The sequence below is a fragment of the Chelonoidis abingdonii genome, chromosome 20 (assembly GCF_003597395.2).
Source record: "Chelonoidis abingdonii isolate Lonesome George chromosome 20, CheloAbing_2.0, whole genome shotgun sequence".
NCBI lineage: Eukaryota > Metazoa > Chordata > Testudines > Testudinidae > Chelonoidis > Chelonoidis abingdonii.
In genome coordinates this window covers 19,236,841-19,255,905 of record NC_133788.1, presented here as the reverse complement: position 1 = coordinate 19,255,905, position 19,065 = coordinate 19,236,841, and the positions used below count along the sequence as shown (strand labels likewise).

The 19,065-nt window shown below is 37.0% G+C and overlaps 1 protein-coding gene across 2 annotated transcripts; it reads left to right on the top strand.

Annotated features, from left to right (window-relative positions):
- Window positions 1-1,835: 1,835 nt before the first annotated feature.
- Window positions 1,836-12,605, top strand: LOC116827409 (uncharacterized). 2 transcript variants are annotated; one of them, XM_075073915.1, is made up of 8 exons: window positions 1,836-1,988; window positions 5,364-5,532; window positions 5,666-5,844; window positions 6,093-6,236; window positions 7,283-7,444; window positions 8,475-8,589; window positions 10,201-10,241; window positions 12,411-12,605. In XM_075073915.1, exons 2-8 carry the CDS (start codon window positions 5,385-5,387, stop codon window positions 12,456-12,458), a joined length of 837 nt encoding a protein of 278 aa, XP_074930016.1. In that variant the 5' UTR covers window positions 1,836-1,988; window positions 5,364-5,384; the 3' UTR covers window positions 12,459-12,605. The 2 variants fall into 2 exon arrangements, with proteins under 2 accessions (XP_074930016.1, XP_074930017.1); XM_075073916.1 differs by lacking the exons at window positions 5,364-5,532; window positions 10,201-10,241; window positions 12,411-12,605 and having other exon boundaries at window positions 8,475-8,718.
- Window positions 12,606-19,065: the final 6,460 nt, after the last annotated feature.

Genomic DNA, 19,065 nt, shown 5'->3' with positions numbered 1-19,065 from the left:
CAAATGTTCTTCAAACTGTTGAGAATAATATACCACCTTAACATCATCTTGAAAAACAAGTATGAGAGAGAGGTTCTTCTCTGAAGTTTGTATTAACTCCCACTTCTTGGAATATCCAAGAAATGCAGAAGCAGTTTAGTGACATTTGACTATGAATTGGCTGACTCCAGGATACTTTCAGTTTCTGCTTGCTTACATCTATGTAATCACAATGTTACTTTTCATTCAAATGAGTTTTTATAAATCAACTCCTCCCCCATGGTGTAGTGACTTGATGTTCTAATATGAAACAAGCGCAGGTGTAAACAGAACAACTCACTGCAACTGTTAGGTAACAACCTATTGGCCAAACCAGACCTTGCTCAGTGAGATCTCCCCCTGAAATCGATGAGAACCTTTGCCTGTGGGGTAAATGCTTTTCTTTGCTCTGAGTTCAAGTGGCTGAAGTTGGAGCATTGGAGACCTACAGACACTGGGGCATGAGGAAGAAATCAGGCCATGGAGCCTGTCTGTAGCTGCTTGCGTAGCTCTGGAGCAGCCTTGGCCTCTGCCTCTGGCTCTGCATGTAGAGAAGTGCCCCTTCTGGCAACAGCTGGTAACTGGCTCCGTGGAAGATCTGCTTTCCCCACCCATCTCTTCAACCTCCTCTCTGCCTTGCTCCCAAGACTGAGTGCACAGAGGGCTGCTGAGGATCTGGGCAGGTGAACTGGCAGGAAACCAGGCAAGTGTCAAAACCTGCCTGATTTCCATCAGAATTTTGTCAAAATCATCACATTTCTGCAGAACATTTCAATGTTATTTAATTGGCATTTTCCAACAGAAAAATGTTCTGTTGGAAAATTTCTATCCAGGTCTACTTTCAATACCTCCCAAGTATTTAAAAATAAGTCTTTTTCTCTGTTTCTTCCTTCCCACCATCTAAGGAAATAATTTGATTATTTTATAAATGTTTTTGTTCGTGGGTTTTGTGTGTGTGTCTGCGCGCGTGTGCCCGTGCGTAAATTACTGAGGGAAAAACAGTTGAATATTTTGATTCTGTTCTAAAAGCTGTGAGATCAGTGATCTTTCTTATCCCTTGACAGAAAAAAATCATAGGTCCAACTCAACTCAGAGTTCTCTCTCGTGAGTACATGAGCCACTCCCAGCCGATTGTCAGTTTAATTTTTCTGCAGAACACAGATGTTCTGGGAGGTCATAATCATGAATGGAGTGATGCTATCTCAGAAAGGTAGGGCCAATCTCATGGAGGGCTTTGACTATCATTTCATAGACCTTGAACTTGACCCTGTTGTTCAGTGAAGAATCAATGCAGAAAAGTGGATTCTGATTTGATAAAGTACTAATATCTTTGAAGATGAGGTTTTTTTGGAGGCCCATGGAAAAGTCTAGTAATTACATGCTTGCATGATTTCCAAATGTAGGACTGAATTTTGTCCCTGGTTAGGCACATGCATTTCTCATTGACTTGAATGGAACTTATGTGCATCCAGCAGAGCCCGAGCAGATACATGCTGTGGGCCAGACCTTCAGTTCTTGTAATTTGATATGTCTGTTTATGCCAGCTGAGGATCTAGCCCTTTGTGTATGATTGTTTCCTTCCCACCCTCCATCATTTCCAGAAAGTTTGAATTCGCTGTGAAAGTGGCATGTTCTGGAATGGCTCACTGGCATCATGAATGGGCATTTCTGGAACCATTGCATAAAAATATAGTAGTCTGCATTGTGTTTGAACGCTGATGTGTAGAGTGAGTATTTTGGATACATTTAGGTACCAGGTATTTTTATGTCAATTCATCTCAGTTCATAACAAGCTTTTGAAAATTATATGTAATCAGGGAAATTAATCAGTGCTTCATCTTCTCAGAATTCTCGAGAGAGAAGCTAGAGTGAAGTTTGGACGAACAGTGGAGCACCAAATTGCTAAACTGAAAATTAGAAGTGACACCCGATCACCAATTTCAGGCCTTATTGAAAATGCAGTTGTGGAGGTTAGTCAGAAAATGTAAAACCTGGCATGCTATATTTTCGTAGTCCTTGTCCTGAGCACTTCATAATGAATATTTGCCCTATGTAATAGTGATTAAAACCATATTCATTTGGTCATAGCAATACTACCATTCTGTTGCATATTTCCAAATAAGTCATCCATCCTTATACCACTCATTGCTGATGTTTATCAGGTGACTTCTGGATTTTTCTTCTCCTGTCCTTAATTGGTCATCATTTTGGTAATGTTCTCCTAGCTGGCTCCTTTCGTTGGTTACTGGATTCTGGAATATCATTGCAAACACCATAGTATGATTTCAGCCAGTCCACAAGATGAAGTAAACTTTGTCTTCTTTGCACACTTGAAAGTGATTCTTACAGTAGAGAGAAGCATACTGTTTATAGTGCCATTAAATAATTCAGTGATCTATAACTCACAATAAAACTGAACATCAGTTTTATTTTAAAAGTAATTTGCAGCATGAACAAACTAGTGATAGGTGGAACAATATTTCCTCATAAAGAAATCCATTAAGTGACATAGAACTCCCCATATGCTACTACAAAGAACCAGATAAATCACTTCTACTTTTTAAGAATGTTTCACAGTTCGTTGGCAGATGTACATGTTTGCAGGGGAGCAGATGTGGGCACAATGACAATAACCTTTGTGTTGCTAAATTGAAGATCAAATTAAAGAGGATGAAAAAGGTTAAAAGACAACTGTGCATCAGCAGTGCACAGTTAAGACCCAAATGCAAAAAGTGCTTTTCAGCTTGAACTGAAGAACAGTTTCAATATTCTAATGGAGTTAAATGAAGAAACCCAAGACATTGATACTCTATGGAAAAACATCAGAGAGTACTATCTAGAAAGTTCAAAGACAGTCCTAATAACAATGAAATCTAAAAAGAAAGAATAGATTAGCAATACTACTTGGCAGCTATGGAAAAGAGAAGAAATGTAAAGCAAAATCTCATGAATGCTAAGTCATGTGAAGAGGCAAGCAAATGGCAACAAGAATACAGTGCTCTAGACAAAGAGGTTAAAAAGAATACTAGAAGAGATAAAAGGGCATATATTGATAGAAGATGTTGAGAGTCTGAAGAGGTATCCAATCAAATAACTAATAGGAACCTTTAGAAGTACCAGAGGCCATATTAAAGATGCAAACGGAAAGACTTTTAGTACAGAAGAACAACAGAAAAGACAGGCAGAACATTCTGAGGCTGTTCTAAATAGACCATGCTCAAACAAACTACTAGAAATGTGTGATGATGACCTACCACTAGAGCTTGATATTGATTTAGGAGATCTTACAAATGAAGAAGTTAGAAAAGCCATCAGTAAACTTAAAAAAATGGAGAGGATAATTTTACTGGAGAGATGCCCAGAGCAAGTGATGAAACAGCCCTCCAGACTTTCCTTGTGTTTTTGGATAGAATATGGAATAAAGAAAATAACCCAACCCAGTGTAAGAGAAGCCTTTTCATAAAATTGCCAAAGAAGGATGATGTACCACCTGCAGTAACTGGAGAGAAATCACATTAGTCTCGGTGCCTGGGAAAGCCATGTGCAATAACATCCGGTAACATATCAAGAAACAAATAGGCTTTGATCTTAGAGAAAAACAAGTAGGTCTTAGACCATTGAGATCATGTGCAGCCCATATTGTTGTTGTTAGACATATTATGGAACAAGTGTGGAGTGGTAAGCACCTCTTGTGATAAATTTGATAGATTTGCAGAAGGCTTTTGACAGCATACACAGAGACAGTCTGGCAAATTGTGGCACACTACAAAATACCAGCAAAAATAATTGGACTAATCAAGGATCTATATGATAATGCTGAATGTGCAGTCAGAGATGCTCACAGTATCAGCCAATTCAGTGACAACTGGAATAAGGTGAGGGTGTATTATGTCCCCACTATTGTTTGCACTGGTCATTGAGGAAAGTAACCACAGAAGGCAACCAAGGAATTTTATGGACAAATGATAAAACACAGTTGGATTACCTCCTTTTTCGCTGATTTACATTGCCCTACTTAGTTCAACAATTCACTTAATGGAAGAGAAGACCTAGCTTTTGGCAAATACAGCAAAACAAGTTGGTTTGTTCATCAACAAGGGGAAGAGAAATATGGCTATCAGTGTCTCAGAAATTACCATTAGTGTGGACAAAGGAACACTAGAAGAAAAGTAATTTTATTAATCTATGGAGTTAAATGTGCAATGATGATGACACTATGCTAGATGTCAAGCAACGGATATGAAAAGCAGCAAACAACTTCAATAAACTTGAAAAGTTTTGGAATAGTTAGTTGGATGATTGGCACTGACACACAACTATTTTTAACACTTCCATCATGCCTTTATGGACCAGAGTCATTGAAATCTACAACAAAATTCATTGCTAAGAATGAGGTGTGCCAAAGATATAGCTATAAAAAAACTACACGTATCACTGCATTGAAAAGAGTATCTTGCAACATCAGAATTCCAAGTAGAGCAAATCTGGAAATTAAATGAGGATGGACTTATTTAGGACATGCTTTAAGGAGGCCACCAACACAATTTCCATAACAAGTGATAATATGGAAGAGAAAAAGAGAGAAATCTAGAGAAACTTTTATCCCTAACAGTATCAAAAGAAGCCATATCCATCAGCATGACACTGAGAAGCCTGAACAGACCAGCACATTACTGAAATAAATGGCAGAAACTGGTTGACATCCTATTATGCACCTGAGAGCGCAAGAGGATAAAAAAAGAAGAGAAAATATGCATGACTATTTCAAAGGTTTATTGTGAAAAGAAATATTCGGTGATTCAATGAACAGGAAGTTAAACTACCATACCACTAGGTGACAGCTCAGGCACAGCCCAAACAGATGACGACACTGTGCATGCACTTAATGAGACCAGTGGTTTTCAACCTGTGGTCTGCAGATCTCTGGGGGTCTGCAGACTATGTCTAAGATTTCCAAAGGGTTCTGCACTGCCATTTGAAATTTTTTCAGGGTCCGCAAATGAAAAAAATGTTGAAAACCTCTGAATTAATCTACCATATTCTTGCGATGGTAAAGATTTCTTCCAGTCTGGTATCCAGCCATTGCTTTCTCCAAAGAATAACTTCCTTCTTCTAGAGCTGTTGAAGGCTGTAAAGCTGTGACCTTTTTTTAGTATTTAAACCCTAGGTTTACATCATACAAGTTAATATCAACACAGCTGAATCCAATTCTTTAACGATTAGAGCTTGTATATTCTGACTGAAATAAATATCAAAATGAAATTGCATTTACTTAATTTATTTTATTCCTTAAAAACATTGTTTTATTTAAAAATATTTAACGTTTCTTTCCTTCCACCCAACAGAAATATGAAAAGACACCCTGCATGCATTCTTTTGCCACAAATGAACATATGATTTCAGAGACCAGCAAAACCTTAAATGTCCTCTATGTTTTCAATGGCACATGGGAACCTTACCTAATCTATTGGCTTTTTCCTTTGCAAATGGCATTTAAGCAAATAATGCCTACAGGTAATTAAATTAGATCACATAAAATTGCTGTAGACCTGTATCACTTTTCTTAGGAGTTGATCAAGAATCCTCAGGGCTTTGAGAGAGAGATATTTTCACTATTCTATAAACTAATCGATATCTTAATTTTTAGCTGAACATCCCTATGAACTGGCTATGTACCTGCATTTCCTACATCAAAACTTATTCCCATCATGGACAGAGACCTTTGCAATGGCTGAGTGGATGATGAGCCTTCTGGAGAGAGAGGATACTGAATTCTTCACTCATCTTCAGCAGTGTTTCAGAAAGAATTTTGCAGTTGACCCAAAAGTATATTGATTTTTTTAAGCTAGAGAGTCTTTTATATTTACACTACTTGCAGAAGTTTAAAATAAAATGTTTGCTGTAGTAAAAGTCAGTATACGGAATAAAGTTATACTTTTAAATATGATTTAGTAAAATTATTAAATGATCTTTAAATATACATAGATAGCTTTTTATCTCTAGGGATAATGTTTCTGATTTTTCCATATTGTAACATATCCCATCCAATATACTCTCTTTTTTTTTCTTTGCAGAATTTCCTGGTGGAGTTGATAGTTCGAGAAAGAGAGAAAGTTCAAGAACTCTACACCGCCACAGACAGATCTGAGCAAAACATACATCTAACCAAGGAATTACTGGCAAGCCGAGTCATTTTCCTCAGAAAGTGGATGGATGAAGTAAGATATCCTAATTTATGTAAATGAATTGAAAAAAATGTGGAGATTGATTCTTGTCTCTCTTACACTGTTGTAAATTAGAAATGACTATCAAACCAGATAGAGTTAAACTGGTGTTAGTGAGAAAAGAATCAGGTCCACTCTTTGTTCTGGTTTTACAAAACCAAAATATTTTAATTTACTAAATGAATGTATTTTTTCACTATGGAAAAATAGTGTAATAGAAAGATAAAAAAGAAACAATAGAAAAATGGAAAATAATATTTTGCTTTCTAATTTTATAAAGATTTCTTTCTTCCTATTATTAACAGATTTGCTATAGTCTTTAAAACTTGGAACCTAAATCATATGACACATTTTCTTCAAAAATCAAGTCCCCTGTTTTGGTTTCTTCTCCACATTATTTAAATATATGTCTGCTCAAGAGCAGCTGTAAGCGGTGGTTTACCTACATTTTTTTTATTAGACTTTAACCTTTATACTGAGGAAACAAAATCTTGAGTTGTTTATTACAACTGCATCTAGAATATTAAATTAAAGTTTATATTCTTCAGCCACTAGTAAAGCCACAAATGAGTCAATGGAATAAATATTAAGATATGAGCCACTTTAAATTAAAACTGAAGGACCAGATAGTCATCTAGTATAAATGCGTACAGTTTCTCTGACTTCAGTAGACCTATGATAATTTATCGAAGTTGATAGTCCAGTTCAAAAAAACTAGTGGTGAAAATCTCCTTTCAGTAACACTGATCGCACCTGCAGTAGTAGTTGTTGTTATTTTTATGTATGTTACCATAGCATCTAAGAGCCTGAGTTATAGACCAGGACCCCATTGTGCTACATTCTGGACAAACACTGTTTTTTCCTGTCAAACACTCCCCACTTACCCTAACAATCTGAAGCTTGTTTCTGGGTATCATTAACAAAGTGTTAAACCATACAGGTACCTGTGTGAGTAGAAAGAGAAAGATTTGGTGGTGCTTTTATAAATTAGAAATTGCCTAATATATTTTTAATACAATACATTTCATAATTTTGTGTAGGGCTTTGTGATTATACTGGATTTTCCTGCAGTGTTGTTGATTTGGGATCAATTGTACATGCAAGATTGGAATCAAAAGGTGATGGAGAATTTCTGTCTCTCAATCCTTATGCTATTAAAGGATTCACTAATGGCTGCCAATGATTATCCAGCTATAAGAGAGGTACATATAATGCTTCATGTTACCTTTCAACTAATTATCTGTTCTGTTGATAAAAATAATCACCAAAGATTTGATGTTTTTATTTAAAGATTTTTTAAAATAGTTTTTCAAGAACATTTGGTTCCTTCAGAGCAGAAAATTCCATTGGAGTTCCCTTATTGTGAAGCACATTTTTATTTATGTAATTTTTTGAGATTTGCAAGTAAATTATGGGCAAAATTGTGTTCCATTTCACCTATGCAACCTTATTGACTTCAGTGGAGCTGCATAAGCCATAACTGAGAACCAAATTTTGTCTAAAATGTATTAGTCCAGTCCTGAGGGTGTCAATACTTCCGTTGAATTATATGCTAAATTTCCATTTAACATTAATGGAAGTACTGCATCTACAGAATGTGGAGAATACACCCTGCAATATTCGTTAGCATCAGCAATTGCATTATAGGTTGCACCAAAATGTTTCTCATTAAGGCCCTAATTCAAATCACTTAAGCACATGTTAAGCTTTAAACACATACTTAAATCCATCCCTAATGAGCAAAGCACTTTAAGCTTATGTTTCAGTCCTACTGAAGTCAAATTACATTTACACCAACTCTAAGGGATTGTGAGACCAGTGTTAAAAGGTTCAGCTGAGATTTGGGCCCCTATTTTGATTTGTTTGGCTTTTTAAAAAACAAAATCTAAAATTTTAGGTCTATAGCTAATTAAGCACTCCTTTAAAAGGTAAAAATCTTGAAATTCCTACTAAAAATGAAGAAATTACTAGAGTAAATGGGAATTGTTGAGTTTTTGTTGGAAAACAAAAATAGTCTTTTTGAATGAGTGCAGTTTAGGCTGTAAGCAAAATAATGAGCATAGGAAGTAAAGTCAAGGCAGTTTTCTGTGATTATAGTGCATACTTAAAACATATTTTTAACTGCAAAAAAAACTTTACTTCCTGCCAGGAAACCATCTCAGAATCCATAAAATATTAACAGATCTGTTTCATGTATAGTAGTGAAAATTCTATTTTTTTTTTTCTTTTCAGGTGTTTTTGTTCTATGGTTGTCATCTTCTTACAGCTGATATTCAAAGGCCTGGATTCATCTTCAGCAAGGTGGTTTACCATCTGACATCTCTGGGTTTAGCAGGCAAAATCAAAGGTCAAGAACTTCCCTTGTTTTACAGATACAAGGATGTACTGATTGGAAACATGCTGCTGAAATTAAAGAGCTGCCTTAAAAACAAACAAAAACAAACCTTTGTAAAACTGTATTGAACACTTTGTAGGCTGCCTGGTAGGGCGCAAATTCAGCAATGTACTTAAAGCACATGCTTTATTTTAAGCAAACAAGTTGTTCTTTTGTATTCAGTTGAACTAATCATGTGTTTAAAGTTAGGCAAGTGCTTAATTACATTGCTGAACTGGGGCCTAGTTTGTTAATCTGCCATATATATTCAGTAGGCTTGGTAATATTCCTGTTGCAGATAAAAGTTAAATGTAGCTGAAAGCACATACTGCTGTGAGTATCTAAGTGCCTACGTAGATAAAATAGCCTAGCATTAGCACTCTGAACCACCAGACAAGAAAGCTGTTTTCTTACACCACAGATCAAAGGAAACTGTATGCACTGTCTAAAGGTAGAGCAAACCTCCATGTGTGTTGGAGATGGGTGAGAAGGAGGCTTCTGCAGCGACCTCTCTTATCTAATTTTATGGAGATTATTGATAGCCTTCAAAAGGAACCTCATCCAGACTGTCTTGACTGTTGATTTGCAGCTAGAATGCATGCCTTAATGGGGGAAGAAAGGTTAAAGGAGGGAGTATCCTATGCATTCCATCTAGGACATGTCTGACCTACTGGAAAGAAAACAAAACATAAACTTAGAGATAACTAACACAGATACACTCTCAAGTGCTCAAAAAGTGCTCAGGCCCTCTGAAGTGGTGAGACTTGCAGGTTTGCATGTCATTCCTACCTTGTTATCACAATATCGGGCAGTCATAGTCTTGATGCTGTGTTTTTATTCTTGGCAGCGTTGCTTTCAGGTGCTGTCCTAAGGCTATATCTACACTTTAAACCTTACAGCAGGCAGTACAGCTGTACCAATGCAGCTGTGCCGCTGTAAGGTTTCTTGCGTAGCTGCTCCATGCCGATGGGAGAGAAGTCTTTTGTTGACATAATTAAATCATCTCCAATGAGTGGCGGTAGCTATGTCAGTGGGAGAAGCTCTTGCTGACGGAGTGCTGTGCATACTACTACTTACGCCAGTGAAACTTATGTTGCTCAGGGGTGTGTTTTGTTTTTTTTTCACGCCAACATGAGTGGTAGTGTAGACACGAACCTAAGAGCACTGTCAGATTCATGTGGACATACTCACATATTTCAGAGGAACAGTGCATTTTATAATATTGACCCACCCCCTACTGTGTTACTCCTTCCTACATTTCTTCAGTCATGGAATCTTCCTCATAACATTTGGACACTGAAGGATTTTATGAAACAGTATCTTATTTGACTCATAAATTAGGGAGGGTAATACTAAATCTTTAATGTTATAATAAATATTTTGTATCTAGAAATACCTTCTATATGGTATGTGGAAACATTTTTAATATAAATAGATAGTTGGGTTGCTTTGTTTCTTTTTGTAGCAGTCAACAAAATACTTTAATGAGCAAAAGTATTTCAAATGAGAATTTAATTCAGATTGTTGCTTATTGCTATGTTCACTGAAAGTACGGAATTAAATTATGAATGTTTATATCTGCAGGCTGCTTGCTGATCTGTCTCCAAGGCTCAGTTCAATGGAAGGTATGTAGCTGTTTGTGTTCAGGCTATTTGAGCATGCCTTTGGTACCTAATAACTTTTGTATCATAGGCAAGATTTCAGATATAATGAAAAGCACAGCTTACTTCTAATAGTTTATTTAAACCTTTTGTTCTTGCCAAAAATATTAGAAGAAAGTGTCTTAGGCCCCAATCATACATCCTGATGGTGCTTCCCAAAGGGGCTCGCCTGTGCCAATCAGATTACAGGATTAAGTCCTTAATCTTTGTTATAGTGTTCCTACCAATACATGCTGGAATTTTTCAAAGGAATGCATAGAAGGAATTATTCTTCTTTAAAACTGGAAAAGTAGCATGCATTTTAGTGAATTGTGAAGGAAAAGATGTGGAAAAGACAGTCAGCTATTGCGGTTTAAACTTGTTTTCATGTAAAAGTTTGCAGAAGAGTAGAATGGTCCTGAATATTCTTCAGATTTCTCTTTTGTTTTATTCCTAAGAAAATAATGTTCCATGTAAATAGAAGATTTCTGCAAAATTCAGAACTTTCAGTGTAAATTTGTTTTTGAGGATTTTAAAATTTTGCCTAGAAGGGCAGATTTTCTACAATGGCCTCTGATTTTGGATGCTTTAATTTCTGTATTCAGGCCTTCTCACAACTAAGTACTGATTTTTTAAGTTGCTGAGCACCCACAGCTTCCATTGATTTCAATTTTGAGGTGTGAGGGCTCAGCACATCTGAAAACTGATCCAAGGCTCCCATAATTGAGGGACCTGAACCCAGTGGCCACTTTTGAAAATTTTCGTTATATTTTGTGTTTAAGATTGATAAACGTATTGGGTGAAATTCTGGCCCCATTGACATCAAATGCAAAACTCCCATTGACGGTAGTGGGACCAGATTTCATCTCTAGAGCTTGATCCTGTGGGTCATGGCAGGCAAAGTTCTTGTTGAAGTCAAGCCAGACGTTTGCATTTTTTTAAAATGCAATAACTTTATCCAGTTCTGTGAAATGTTAAGTAATCTTGCCATCTCACTATATGCTACAGTATGAAAAATCTTCCATCTCATCATCCTTTTACTTAAAACATTATAAATCAGAAGTAATTCTATTAACATCAGTGGGATTACATGGTGTAAAACCAGTGTGAGAGGAGAATCAGACCCTTGAGTCTTTGGCTCCCTGAACAGAGGAAAATAGTTGTAATTTCTGCTCACTGCACATGAGGGTGCTCATCTTCTGTGTCCCTCTACAGGAAAGAGGGACTTCTATGATCTGTAGGTGGTTCCTAGAATAAAGTAGTGGTCTGAACTGGTATTTTCTTATAGTTGCATAGTAACACTGATAGTAGCTGTTAAAATAGTTATTTCTAATATGTGAAGCTGGCAAGGAGACATTTGGGAGTGGTGGGTTAATTGCTGCTATGGGAGATGCAAACAAAGGTATATAGGTCAGATGATGTATCATAATGACAGTACGCTATGTAAGATATTAGAGTTCTCTAGTGAGCATGTTTTAAAAAAATGTGGGTGAATCTACAGTACAATTTTTCTTTCAAGCTTTTCAATAACAAAAATTCTTCCCGTCTGTGTAAGGGCCTGATTCTGTAAACCCTTACATTTTACAAGTCAGAACTATTAAATAGGGAAAGAACTCATAGACAGAGCGAAATTCATCTTTTGATACACACGCACACAGGGTTCTCAGCCTAATCCAGTAGCTATTAGAGTTAATAGAAAGTGTTCCACTGATGTTAATGGATCTTGGATCAGGCCTTAATCCTGACCAAAACTTCTGTATGAAAAGATTGGACTGCCCTGTTTATGGAATTCATATAAATTCTTCTGTGTAAAATAGACATTACCCAAAATCTAAACATTTCACTCTGCAGCTAGAACCCATTCTGTGGTTGTAAAATGATATTGTATCTTTCAGTATCTGAGACTTAGAAATGTTACTTAATAAATTATATTTGATCTACTATATTTGATACTTTGTAATTCAACCTTTGTGATTTTCTTTACAGCAAGAAGAAAGCAATTTTTGTTCTTTAATTTAATAGGTAAAAGTGTAATACACTTCTGTTTGGGATCAGAAGCCACCAAAGGCTCTGATTAACCTAATTTATAATGACAGATCAAACTATTTAAACATCACATTGGCTAATTACCTTTGGTGTAATTTGTTTTGATAGCTGGAAAGGTTTCTCTTGGCTTCCAGGACCTCTTGCAAGTTGAAGTGAAGGATGTTTTACTGAAGCTAGTTTTACCAGTACCACAGGTTGAGATATCACACACTGTAAGTGGTAATTGAATTATCCCTTGTATGTACTTGACAGGCATTGTGATAATCTTTACTTTACAAAAGAAAAAGGTTTAGTGATCTTTTTATTGAGACTATTGGTCATCAAGAATGTTTTTTGACTGAACAGAGACCTAAACAAATCAACAGATAAAGAGAACTCTATTATTAATTAATGTTACAGACATAAGAAAAACCTTAGATTGTGATTGCTTGAAAATTGTCAGGTGAAGACTCAGTAAATTTCTGTTGTTTACCTCTTCAGAAGTTAATAAAATTGATGTCTTTTCCAGTTATCCAGTTAGACCGCTTATGCAAATAAATACGCTGTGACTGGCTGAAGAAAATTAATTGAAAGCTATTATTTCACCTTGCAGGAGGATAATTTTTTTTTTTTGATCCTCTTGAGTGCATCTGTCTTTTAGCTTCTAAGGAAAAACTGTTACCTCATTGAAATGCGTTACCATTATGGAGAGATTTTCCAGATGTTCTGGTGAAGACTCAGAAAATAAGTAATAAAACATATATTGGGCCAAATCTTCTTTTGCCATACTGAAAAAGATTTGATCCATTAACTTCAGTACATTGTATATTTGCTTCACTCTAAGTCAATATTTACCTCTCTGGTCAATAAAGTTTGTTTTTCACCATAACAAAAGTCAATATTTACTTATTATTTTTAGTCCAGTGACAATGTACTAAATTCTGTTTTTCTAGCATTTTGGAATCTTTCATTTCTTTTGGAAAATCGTTTGGTTTAGCAGATGTCTGTTACTTTATTACAAAGCCTTTCCACAACTGGAGGAATTTGTCCAGCATATAATAAACTTTAACAGAATTATGAGCACAACAGTTTACAAGCACAAAAAAGAATAAATTTAGAAAAATGGGTAAATCGAATAAATATAATACTGAATTAAGCAATGATTGCATAACCCCATAGAGTGGGTATTATTTCTTGTTTGCATTTTAAGATCGCATCTTCTCTGATTTCCATGGATCTGAAATGCCAAACCACATAACAAATATTTATGGCCAGATCCCCAGACTGTTAATTCTCCTTCAAAGTCAATAAAAATGTGCAAGTTCATACCGGCTAGTGATCTAACTTTATGTATTTACTGATTTGAATGATTAGACTGAAGGAGGACTGCAGAAGTTTAACTGTAAGTAGACATTGGCCCCTAATAATAATAATGGGAGTTACCGCTGGACAAATCCTTCATACATCCTGAGAAAATGCTTCCCTTCTTTAATAAACACTTAATTCTGTGCACATCCCAAGTTCCCACAAAATCAGCAGGAGCGTGGGTTTCATATGAATTGGAAAAGTGAGTAACTTTTCTGAAAATAATTATACAGGTTGAACCTCTCTAGTCTGGCACCCTCGGGACCTGACCGGTGCCGAACTAGAGAATTTGTCGAACCATTTTCTAAAAATAATTATACAGTATTGTAGCGTGTTGGTCTCTTTTTATTTTTATCTCACTGAGGCAAACAAACGGAAGAATGCTTGGAATGCCACCTAGCCAAGGCTTACTGTCTCTTTTCATAACAAAGTGTTAGTGTTGTTACACAATTTTACTGTATTGGCATAAGGAAATAATTAGATAAAGCATAAAAAACATAAAATAATATGAAAAAGAAATGGATAATAATACAGGTAAATCTATTAATTTACTCACCTAAAATGATGCCTGAATTCTGCTTCCAAAGTGATATGACAGTAACGGCTAACTCAAATTACATTTGAGTTACGTCTGGGATCACTGTTGTAGGTATATCCAGGGTAGATGAAGTGGAGGCAACGGGATTTTCAACTGTAGAGTGCTGCTCACTGCTCCTCTTCACTACCTTTCACCAATCTTCCAGCTTGGCTTGCCTCATTTATTTTGATTTTTCATTAATTAGTTTTTCTCGTATCATATAGAGAGATGTGATTTCTTGCTCAGAAATTAAATGTCTTTGCTCCAGTCCTTCTATTAAATTTGTTGCCAACTGAATGCATTTATCGATAGAAATTTTTTCTGCAACATCCTTATCATCTACATCACCATCACTAAAAGCAGCAGAGAATTCTGTGGCACCTTATAGACTAACAGACGTTTTGGAGCGTGAGCTTTCGTGGGTGAATACCCACTTCATCAGACGCAGGCGTCTGACGAAGTGGGTATTCACCCACGAAAGCTCACGCTCCAAAACGTCTGTTAGTCTATAAGGTGCCACAGGATTCTCTGCTGCCTTTACAGATCCAACTAACACGGCTACCCCTCTGATACTTATCACCATCACTGGCTTCTTGTTTATCTTTGATTTTTCCCTGCTGTACCATTTGCACAATTCTTCAGCTGTCATTTGATTAGCAAGGTGCACATGTTGACTTCCATCCAGTTGTCCTCTCCCAAATCCTTGGCCAGCTCAAGCACTACAAGGTGGGACATACCACTGGCATACTCCTTAACTCCCTAACAATGTTTTGGTTTTCAGACACTTGAAATCCAGTGAAATTGGACTCATCATTGACATCAGAACTGTCCTCATACATTAAGACTGCCACAATTTGTGCATCCATCTTCAGACTAGAGGAGTTACTCTTTCCCAGGCTCTAGCTAGTGTCCAAAACATATCCTTGAGGTTAGATTTTTTCCAAATGTCAAACTCTTCTCATCATAAATGATACTAGCAATTGAAGGTAAACTTAAACTCTGTACATACACTTCAGGAATTGTAAGATACGCTGATCACAAGGCTGAATCAGTGAGGTACAGTTTGGGGGTATATACAGTCCCACCACATTATCTTTGACAAGCAACTCTGCGTTAGGGTGGGCAGAGCAATTGTTAAGAATCAGCACAATTTTGCACTTCAGATCCAGATCTACTGAGGTGCAATGGGCTCTTGCCTCCAGTACAAAATATTTCTCAAACCATTTGAGACGTAGATTTATCATTATCCATCCCTTTTTGTTGCCAGGGTGTATCACTGGGAATTTTTCACCCTTTTGAATGCCCTTGGGTTCACACTCTTTTCAGTAACCATGAGCTTGCATTTGTGTGTACCTGCTGCGTTGCTACAACCAAGGACAGTTACCCTGTCTTTCAACTCCTTCATACCAGATGATGGCTCCTCTGCATCTGTAGCGAACATTTTTTTAGGCATACAGTGCCAATAGAGAGCAGTTTCATCAGCATTGTATACCTGCTCTGGGGATAACTTCTCATTTGCAACTAACTGTGCAAATTCATCAACGTACTTAGCGGCAGCTTCCGTATCTGCACTTCTTTTTTCATCTCACACACACGATGTAGACTAATGCCGGGGCTGTTTTTTAATTTTTTAAGTCATCCTTGGGAATAGTCACATTCATGCTACAGGTTAAGTTCTTTGTGGAATATTTTTGCTTGTGCCATCATCATCTTGTCTGAAATGCTAACACTATCATTCCTACGAAGCTTGAACCAATGTATAAGTGTACTATCTAAATCGCTGCTTTTCTGCTCCATCAGTGTCTTACGAACACTCATACTTTTTTTACTGTCACTTTTGGCAAAAAAATTAAGGATTTGATTCTTTTGCTTCTTCAAATCATTCACTGTAGATGACCCTACATTGTAAAACTCACACAAGGCATGTACCGATGTGCACTTCTACAATTTCTGCAACAATTCCACCTGTACTATATCGACATTGACACTAAGATCATGCCGGACCACAGATGTTGCCAGTCCAGAGAGTGCTGAACTAGAGAGATTCAACCAGTAGGTACATCCCAGAATGGAGTTTTGGGCCCTGCAGTGGATTCTCACAGTGACAATGATGCAAAGTAATTGTTTTTGTTTCATTCATTTCATATTTCTTTTTCTTTTTCTTTTTTAAGGAAACTTGGTTGAAAGAATTTGACCCTCTTGCTGTGTAGTTAACGGTTTCAGTATTTTATGGCCTTGAAAAACTGTGTTCCAAGACTACTCTTTTAAACCCTCTCTTCTACAGAAAACCAAAGGAAAAACAGCAAAAAAAAGTGAAACCACGGAATTTATTGTTCGGTTCAATGGTATGAATCTTTTAGTCTATGATTTGTTGGTATGCATTCTATTTTGTTGTTGCATTTTAAAAAAAGATTTTTAATATTCTGCAACTCTTTTTGATCCTAGCATAAATAGTTTATGTTCAAATATATTTAGTAGATTTAAAAAAACAAAAACAAAAAAACTTTCAATTGATTCACGGTGAGCCATAATAGGTTCCCTTTGTATGATGTTATCATTTTGGTCCTTACTTCCCTTCAGCATTTCCAACATAAACTTAAAAAGTTTTTTTAAGGTGTCTCATCCAGTGGTGGATGAGGGTTAACTTGGGGTCCTCCAAAACCCTTTGTGTTATCTATGAGCATGTCTACATTATAAACTTTAATCAGCCTATGTTAGGTGACGGTCGACTTACAGCCACTGCAGTAATGACTGCAGCGGTTCGTGTCCATGCTACCCTCCTCTGATACGGATTTTCACCAGGAGCACTTCCATCCACTTAAGAGGAGGGGCAGAGTGCAGGGCTGAGAGCCCGGACTCTTAGCTCCTTGCACAGCTCCCTGCCAGGAGCCCAGCTGCCCCCTGTCAGACAGACTCTTCTTCTCAACCAGAGTTACCACTCACCTGCCTTATACTAGGGTCAGAGTGGATTAAGTCAAAGTGTGCCTTAGCTTCACCAGCGCTATAGAATCTCAAACATATCCATTTGTTTCCCATCAAACATATTCAAAAAACAAATAGAAACATTAAAAACTGCAGCCTCAACATTTTATTCTGAGCAAAACAGGTTATTTTATCTCCCACTGTGTATCATCCCCACTCCTGAGCTACCACGTTTGCCTCCTATCCACAAACAGGGTTTGCAGGCCCCTTCTTCATATATGGTGGTCATATCACCTGTTTCCTTGTATCCATAGACAAATATTTTAGTTTGTACGTTACTGGGCATTATAATTTGGGTGTATGTTTTCTGTAAATTAAAGAAAAAATTTTTTGAAGCTAGTGGAGTTATGCCAGCGATCTGTTTGGCTGACTATCTCTCATTTCTTTTCTTCGTCATTTCCTTTCCTCCTTACTGCTTTTTCTTCTCTTCTCTCCTGATTTTTCTTGCTAATATTTGCTCTTTAAGGCTTTTATCCTTTCACCCCTCCTTATCTTCAAGGCATTTTCTTCAGTTCTAATTTATCTTTGCAGTTTTGTATTTTCCCTCCTGTAAGGCCCCTATCAATTTTTCCTGATAATATTTTTTTCTTTCCTATGTGATACTTTGCTGTGTCTTCTCCTTTCCTTTAGTCAAAATTCTTCCCTTTCTATTAGCCTCCTCAGCCTCAGGTTTTGCCCCTAGAAGGAAGGATGGTCCAGTGTTTAGAGTACTGGCTTGAGCCATGGGGAAACCCAGGTTCCATTCCTGCTCTACAAGAGCAATCCTATGGTATTTTGGTCAAATCACTTAGCCTCTCTGTCCTTCATTTCCCCATCTGTAAAATAATATTTTTAATAATAAAATAAAGAATGTGAAGCTCTTAGGTACTAGGATAATGGGAGCCATATGAGTACCTTAGATAGAGATGGGAGTGCCAAGTGAGTGGGCCCTGTTGGTCCACCTACATTCTCTTATCTTTCCTCTAGCTTCAGTGCTGCCTGCAATATGCTATTGCCATCTACAGAGGGGAGAAGTGCCTCAGATCAGATCTGTGGTAGTGGCCCAATGTCTTCCTGTTCTGCCAGAGTATATTGCTGGAAGAAAGAGACTGTTTGCTCTTAATCCTGTCAATCCACTTTGTGCACAAACCTGGGTCTTCTCTACGTGATGGGCTTATATTGGAGAAAGAAATATGCTTCCCCTAAATCTACTACTCTTCACAGCCTAGGAAGCAGATGCTCAGCGGCCTTGGATTCTGTAGTTTCTGGTCTTTTTGATTCTGCAAAAATTCTATCCAGCCTAGCCTGTGTCCAGATTCCATCCATCCCCTTTCAAAGGGGGTACTGCTCCCCTACCAATTCTTGCTAAATGGCTGTCTCATAAATGGGCAGCTAAATTAAAATGTCCTTTTTAAAAGGGAATTAATGAGCATGTGTGGAGGGACTGAGGAAAGGAGAGTTCCTGTCCTCTACTAGTTACAAGACCAAGTTTTTCATGTAAAGGAAAATTATATTTGATTTGAAAATTTTGTCAGCTTAGATAAGAGACAAAATTATTGAATTTTGTGATTCTAAGAGCCTTTATAGTCTTAAAAAAATCCTCTAGATGAAGGTTTCTTTTCATGTAATCATCTAGTTAAAGCTGTGATCTCCCCCAGCTGTTGATATATGCTTCAGTGGAAAGACAGAGTCAACTTGCCCTTTGGTTGCTGGAGTGAAAGGTTACCGAGTATCTTTTCATTACAGTTGTCATAAAGCTTAGATAATGTGACCAGCAACATTCCTCTGTGAGCCTGGTGGCCAAATAAAATAGTCCAGTTGCATAAGTTATACTAAGAAAAGGGAGAATCCTTTATTAAAAATGTAATGTCTCTTGTAGCT